This window comes from Tachysurus fulvidraco, chromosome 8 (assembly GCF_022655615.1).
Source record: "Tachysurus fulvidraco isolate hzauxx_2018 chromosome 8, HZAU_PFXX_2.0, whole genome shotgun sequence".
Taxonomy (NCBI): Eukaryota; Metazoa; Chordata; class Actinopteri; order Siluriformes; family Bagridae; genus Tachysurus; species Tachysurus fulvidraco.
The window spans coordinates 1,981,380-1,988,879 of NC_062525.1; the positions used below are offsets into that span (position 1 = coordinate 1,981,380).

General features: G+C 39.6%; 1 protein-coding gene across 1 annotated transcript; it reads left to right on the forward strand.

Moving 5' to 3' along the window:
• The first annotated feature begins 4,151 nt into the window (after window positions 1-4,151).
• On the forward strand, window positions 4,152-6,414 carry LOC113652157 (probable vesicular acetylcholine transporter-B). The gene has a single exon (XM_027161069.2). The coding sequence runs from the start codon at window positions 4,459-4,461 to the stop codon at window positions 5,989-5,991; it is 1,533 nt and encodes a 510-aa protein (XP_027016870.1). The 5' UTR covers window positions 4,152-4,458; the 3' UTR covers window positions 5,992-6,414.
• The last annotated feature ends 1,086 nt before the right edge of the window (window positions 6,415-7,500 follow it).

The window sequence follows — 7,500 nt, forward strand, 5'->3', positions numbered from 1 at the left end:
ACTGAGACGTGTTATCTTTTACACTCGTCTGTGTGAGACTCATTAAACGCTAATAATCATTACTGTAACGTGATCTCTGAAGGTCTGAGTTTTCTCTTTTCTCTTATGCTCTCGTTCTTGTTTAGTTGCTCTCTTCTCGTATTTACTGTCATTTATTTTCAGGACAGAATGTTGTGCAAGGACGAGTCGCGGTCAAACTGCATCAGATTAATCAGATTAATTATAATCCACGTTAATCCGAAAACAAATTTGATGAATTTTTAATAGTCGCACATAAAATCTCTCCCGGTTCTGTCCATCGTCTACTTTTCTGTAATAACACGAAACACAGTGTTTTATTCCTCTGATGAATCAGACACAAACACACACACATGCACACACACAAACACACACACATGCACACACACAGACACACACACACACACAGACACACACACAGACAGACACACACACACACACACACACACACACACACACACACACACACACACACACACACACTGTGTAAGGCTGTGCTATAAAGCTACACATTTCCACAATGGATTTTGTAGTGAAATTATTTTAAAGGATTACAGAGAGTTTAATCTGGATTTGTTCATGTTTATGTAATGGTTCAAGAGCTCAATTCTCTAATTTATTACAAAAACAACATGTTTTTAAACTACAGTAAGCATCGAGCCAGAAACACACACACACACACACACACACACACACACACACACACACACACACACAGAGACACACACACACAGATAAAATTAACGTTAATGTAACACTGATGCAAGACTAATGTAAATTAATTGAGGTATTAACTCACTATGTTTCCAATGTAACTCTAATGTAACTCTAATGTAACTCTAATGTCACTCTAGTCTAAATTTCTTATCTCTTATAGAATAAAGGGACACAACATACAACATACATTCCTTCCTTCACCATCATCATCATCATCATCATCATCATCATCATCATCACTAAGTGGTTTCTCCTGGTCAGGTTGTAGAGGATCCAGAGTCTCTCCTGTGTACGTTGGACATGAGTCTGGGACACATCCTGAATGATTCTAAACACTGGCATGTTTCTAGAAATCAGAGAACTCTGAGGAAGCCCACATGGACATAAGGAGAACAGGAGAAAATAATAATAATAATAATAATAATAATAATAATAATAATAATAATAATAATAAGCCAATAAAACTTTTCTAACTAATTAATTTAAACTAGTAAACGAAGCTATACTACAGCGTCCTGTCATTCTGTCCTAATCTCTGTTTCTGGGAGCGAACATCGATTTTTATTTCTGTAGGAACCTTCTGTAGGGTCCCAGATCTGTCCATTCAGATTGTTCACTATATTACAGCGCCCCCTGCTGGATGCTTATTTCAGCTCTACTGGGGTTGGTTTAGAACCTCAGTGTGTTTATAACAGTGGTCTCTTTTATTAAACACCCCTCAGGAGGAACAGATGGTGCAGAATTTCACTCTCTCTCAGGATCCTGCGTATCATATGTTCAGCTTCTTGGTGTTACACACACTTGGACCATGAGCTCTGATTCATGGAGACTAAATGGGAAATACTGGAAATCTACAAAAAACTACACAGCACCCTCTTAAGGCTACACTGTGTTATTACACCAGTTTCTTAAGAGAATCAAGATGCTGTTTATTCACACCAAAACACGGCATGGTGTCAGTGATCCTGGGTTTGAGTTACTCACTTCAATTCGTATGCCTAAAAATAAAAAATAAAAAAATCCCCCCAAAAAGCACACTGAGGATGACTGTAGCTCACTGGTCTGAACAACACCACTGATACATGTTCCTGTGGTTCCTGGGCCAAACCCCAGATGCAGTTCATGAAGGTTAAATGTCAAAGTGAGACTAAGTATTGGTGGTGATATGGTGGGTGAAAAGAACCTGGAAAACAACCAGGGATTCTGGAGAAGCTTCTCCACCAACCCACACAACCCATGGCATGTCCCCAACCTTCTCAGGTGGGGTCTCCCCACAAGCAAAGTCTTGTATTCATAACCAGAGCTGATCTTAGTGTGGATCATGAGGATAACAGATGAACACACTGAACAAATGTCTTCACTTCACTAAGATTATTATTTTATCTACATGTCAGATGAAGAAATCGGATCTTTAACTCTATGTCGGATCCCTAACTCTAACTCAACCCTAACTCAACTCTAACTCTAACTCAACCCTAACTCAACTCTAACTCTAACTCAACCCTAACTCAACTCTAACTCTAACTCAACCCTAACTCAACTCTAACTCAACCCTAACTCTAACTCAACCCTAACTCTATGTCGGATCCCTAACTCTAACTCAACTCTAACTCTAACTCAACCCTAACTCTAACACATCCCTAACTCTAACTCATCTCTAACCCTAACTCAACCCTAACTCTAACCCTAACTCAACCCTAACTCTAACTCTAACTCTTACTCAACTCTAACTCTAACTCCACCCTAACACATCCCTAACTCAACTCTATCTCTAACTCCACCCTAACTCTAACACATCTCTAACCCTAACTCAACTCAAACTCCACCCTAACACATACCTAACGCAACTCTATCTCTAACTCAACCCTAACTCTAACACATCTCTAACTCTAACACATCCCTAACTCTAACTCATCTCTAACCCTAACCCTAACTCAACCCTAACTCTAACCCCAACCCTAAACCCTAACTCAACCCTAACTCTAACTCCACCCTAACACATCCCTAACTCAACTCTATCTCTAACTCCACCCTAACTCTAACACATCTCTAACCCTAACTCAACTCAAACTCCACCCTAACTCTAACACATCTCTAACCCTAACTCAACTCAAACTCCACCCTAACTCTAACACATCTCTAACTCTAACTCAACTCAACCCTAACTCTAACAAATCTCTAACCCTAACTCAACCCTAACTCTAACTCCACCCTAACTCTAACACATCTCTAACCCTAACTCAACTCAAACTCCACCCTAACTCTAACACATCTCTAACTCAACCCTAACTCTAACTCAACTCTAACGCTAACTCAACCCTAACTCTAACACATCTCTAACCCTAACTCAACCCTAACTCTAACTCCACCCTAACTCTAACACATCTCACACCCTAACTCAAACCTAACTCTAACATTTTGTAGTGGAGATTATAAAGTGTAACATGAAGCTCAGAAAAAACGTTCAGGAAAATGACATTTTATCTTAAAATAAAATAATGAATTATTTGCTTTCACATACATTTCACAATACATATATAACGAAATACATTTCTAAATAAATAAATAAATAAACCAATCATTAATAATATTAACTGATGTTGCGGATGTCGTGTACTGTTATGATGTGAACACTAGGTGGCAGTATCTCTACACTCTGAAATATCGTATTGTCGGGAGGTTCTGAATATTGTTGATCTTACGGCTGTTCATTTTCAGTTTATTTTTCATTTTTAATTTGAATTTGTTTTGCTTAATTTTATATTTTATACTGTCTATATTTTATACTGAATGTTTGATGTACCGTTAATTAGCCAATAATCCGATTACATTATGTAGGTGTGTGTGTGTGTGTGTGTGTGTGTGTGTGTGTGTGTGTGTGTGTGTGTGTGTGTGTGTGTGTGTGTTTCTGGATTAATTATTAATCATAATTCCATAACGGGAGATTTATTATTATTATTATTATTATTATTATTATTATTATTATTATTATTATTATTATTATTATTATCATCATTCTTAAATAAAGCTTATTCGTTTATTTCTTTATTTCTTTATAATTTAATTATTTGCTGTGTATCAATGCCGTTTTATTTTTCAGTCCTTTTATTTATTCACTTTCAGATCTAGAACTGTATATTTTGCATCAACGTCTTTTTAACTTACACATTTACAGAATATTAAGGCTTTATTTTAGATGATAGGAATTTATTCATTTATTTTATTTTGGTTTCTATTGTGTCCCTTTCTCTCTCAATAACACACACTAACGTACCCATTGGGAAGGAGGTGATGCTCGTGTATCTCTCTTTCCACTTCTGATTGGTCAGTGCGATTCGGTTGAGAGAGAGAGAGAGAGAGAGAGAGAGAGAGAGAGAGAGAGAGAGAGAGAGAGCTCAGTACACAACGCTGTGAGTTCATACGCGCTAATGGCAGCAGCAGCACAGTTTGCGCATCCGGACAGTCTGACCAGAGGGACAGAGACAGAGAATAAGTAGAGTAACGTGAGGACAGAGACAGAGAATAAGTAGAGACACGTGAGGACAGAGACAGAGAATAGGTAGAGAAACGTGAGAACAGAAACACAAGATGAAAATAAAGGGACGGATGAGCTGAAGGCTGCGCGTAAAGACAGAAACTGGGGGAAAAAACTTCGCGCTTCGGCAGTGAAAGAAAAAAGAGAATCAGCAGTAGGTGAGATTTTGCTTTTCCTCCCTCTGCAGCATGGAGGAGTCCGGAGGGTCTCTCGCTCTGGCCAAATCAGCTGCTCAGAAACTTTCCGAGAGGACAAAGCAGCTCGGCGGTGCGGTGCACGACCCCGAGCGCCAGCGGAGGATTATCTTAGTGATCGTGTGCGTGGCGCTGCTCTTAGACAACATGTTGTACATGGTGATCGTGCCGATTATCCCAGATTACTTGGCCGACCTGGAGAGCGAAAATGAGGCAAAGACACACAGTAACACCACTGTCAGCACCAAGGAGAACCTGGATGTAAAGATAGGAGTTCTATTCGCCTCCAAAGCCATTGTCCAGCTTCTTGTGAACCCTTTATCGGGGACATTTATTGACCGAGTGGGTTACGACATCCCGCTCCTGATTGGGCTAACGGTCATGTTCTTGTCCACCAGTGTGTTTGCATTTGCTGAAAACTATGTCACATTGTTTATGGCACGCAGCCTACAGGGTCTTGGTTCAGCGTTCGCAGACACCTCAGGCATCGCCATGATCGCTGACAAGTACACAGAGGAGGCAGAACGCAGTCGTGCACTCGGTATTGCCCTGGCATTCATATCATTTGGCAGCCTCGTGGCACCACCGTTTGGTGGAGTGCTGTATGAGTTCGCCGGCAAGCGTGTACCATTCATCGTGTTGGCATGCGTGTGTCTAGCTGATGGTTTCCTGCTGCTCACTGTGATCAAGCCCTTCTCAGATCGGTCACGTGAGAACATGCCCGTCGGCACTCCCATCCACAGGCTCATGATGGACCCATACATTGCAGTGGTGGCAGGTGCACTTACGGTGTGCAATGTGCCACTGGCCTTCCTCGAACCCACGGTGTCCAACTGGATGGAGACCACGATGCACGCCAGTAAATGGGAGATGGGCATGACATGGCTGCCATCCTTCTTCCCACATGTTCTGGGCGTGTATATGACGGTCAAACTGGCAGCCAAGTACCCACACCTGCAGTGGTTCTACGGTGCTCTGGGCATGGTGATCATCGGTGCCAGCTCATGCACCGTGCCAGCCTGCAAGAACTTCGGACAGCTCATGATGCCGCTGTGCGGTATCTGCTTTGGGATCGCACTCGTCGACACGGCGCTGTTGCCCACGCTGGCCTTCCTCGTTGACGTCCGTTACGTGTCTGTTTATGGCAGCGTATATGCCATAGCAGACATCTCATACTCTGTGGCCTATGCCATGGGGCCCATTGTGGCAGGGCAGATCGTGCATAACCTGGGGTTTGTCCAGCTCAATTTGGGCATGGGCCTCGTCAACATGCTCTATGCTCCCGCTCTGCTTATGCTGCGCCACGTCTGCCAGATGAAGCCGTCCTTCTCTGAGCGGAACGTGCTGCTGGAGGAGGGTCCCACAGGACTCTATGACACCATCAAGATGGAGGAACGCAACTTGAAAAGGAAAGGACTGAGCACCACCACAAACATCAACACTACAACCAGTGCTCTGCCCATTGAGGACGGATTCGGATCGAGATCGTTCTCAGAGGAGGAGTCGTCCGGACCAGAGTACACTTAACATCATACTCTTACATTCTCTATAAAGGTTAGAGAAGGAGTGAGAGAAGGTTCTTTACACATGAATACATTCCATAATACATATTAAATGATGTAAGTTCCTGAAACAAATTCACTTTGTTTCTCATCTAATTATAATGATTTGTTCTTGGAGGTTTTTAACAACGGGTCACAGATGATACTGAAGCGGAAAAAAACCCTTAAAGGATTTTCACATGTTTGGTTCCATAAGTAACATTTTTTATGTCTTTATCCATGTAGTATCGGTGCCATAAAGAACCTAAGAGCAAACAGGTACTTTGGGAATGCTGCATATTTATTAGTTTACTTAAAGGACACTATTTTTTTAGAGAGGTTTCAACACAGAAACCTTCACAGAGAAAAACTGGCAAACATCTGACCTTTTTTTTAGTAGTCTTTTATAGTGCCAATTATATATCTATATATATATATATATATATATATATATATATATATTAGTGAACCAAAATCTATACGTGGATGTCATTTCTAGCACTTTTAATGTTTACAATTATAGTAATATTTAATTTCAATCTTAATTTAAATTTCTCCTAATGTCAACATGTTCCTGGTGTTCTGTGACACTGCAGATTCAACACGGTGTGTTATTAACACCGTGTTAATAAGGATTTAAAGCATTTCAGCCTCACACAGGAGTTTAGATCCACACTGCTGCTCATACTGTGAAGTTTTCATGAAAAAGTGAACCGTATTAAACCATGACATCAGACAAGACGCATTAACCTCACCGAGCTGCTTCTCTTACGTGTATAGGACGGATATGTACAGAAAAGATCACGACATATTTCACATCTATTTCCGTACGAACAAAAACGGTAGCTTATTTTGATGTAAAAAAAAATTGTGATTTTATTTGTTGTACAAAAATATATTTCAGCTTTAAGAAAATCTCCAGCTATTTAATTAAGAATATCTTTTAAATACTGAACTACAATATGACGTGTACATATCTGTAAATCAGTGTAAATTGGTGGTGTGTGAATATGTGGATATGATTACATATAAATAGAAATAAATAAATATATGTATGGAACTGTTTCAAACTATGTAAAGGCAAAACTATAAAGTGTTAAAGTCAGAACAACGTGGAGTTTTCTCATTTATGATGATTTTAATAATAAAAACTCTTGAAACAGGCGTCACTGTTGTACTGTGTCTGCTTTAACAACAACAAACAAACAAACAAACAAACAAACAAACAACAAAGACAGTCAATAGTTTTTAATTAAATTACCACAATGAATGATTTTTAATTCATGCTATTAAACATTACAAAGAAAAAATAATCCAGAATAAATTAGATGCATGTTATAATTTAATTTACTGTTTTTTTTGTTTGTTTTTAGTATTTTTATTTAGTTTTGTTATTTATTTAATTTTACTTAATTTACTTAAACTGTCACAGAGGATAATCTGAGATGATGGGAATTATTTGTAGATACATGAATACATTTATTGTTATAATCTT

Bases quoted from the DNA above. Each gene is read 5' to 3' on its own strand.
- LOC113652157 (XM_027161069.2), top strand. From the start codon at position 4,459: ATGGAGGAGTCCGGAGGGTCTCTCGCTCTGGCCAAATCAGCTGCTCAG.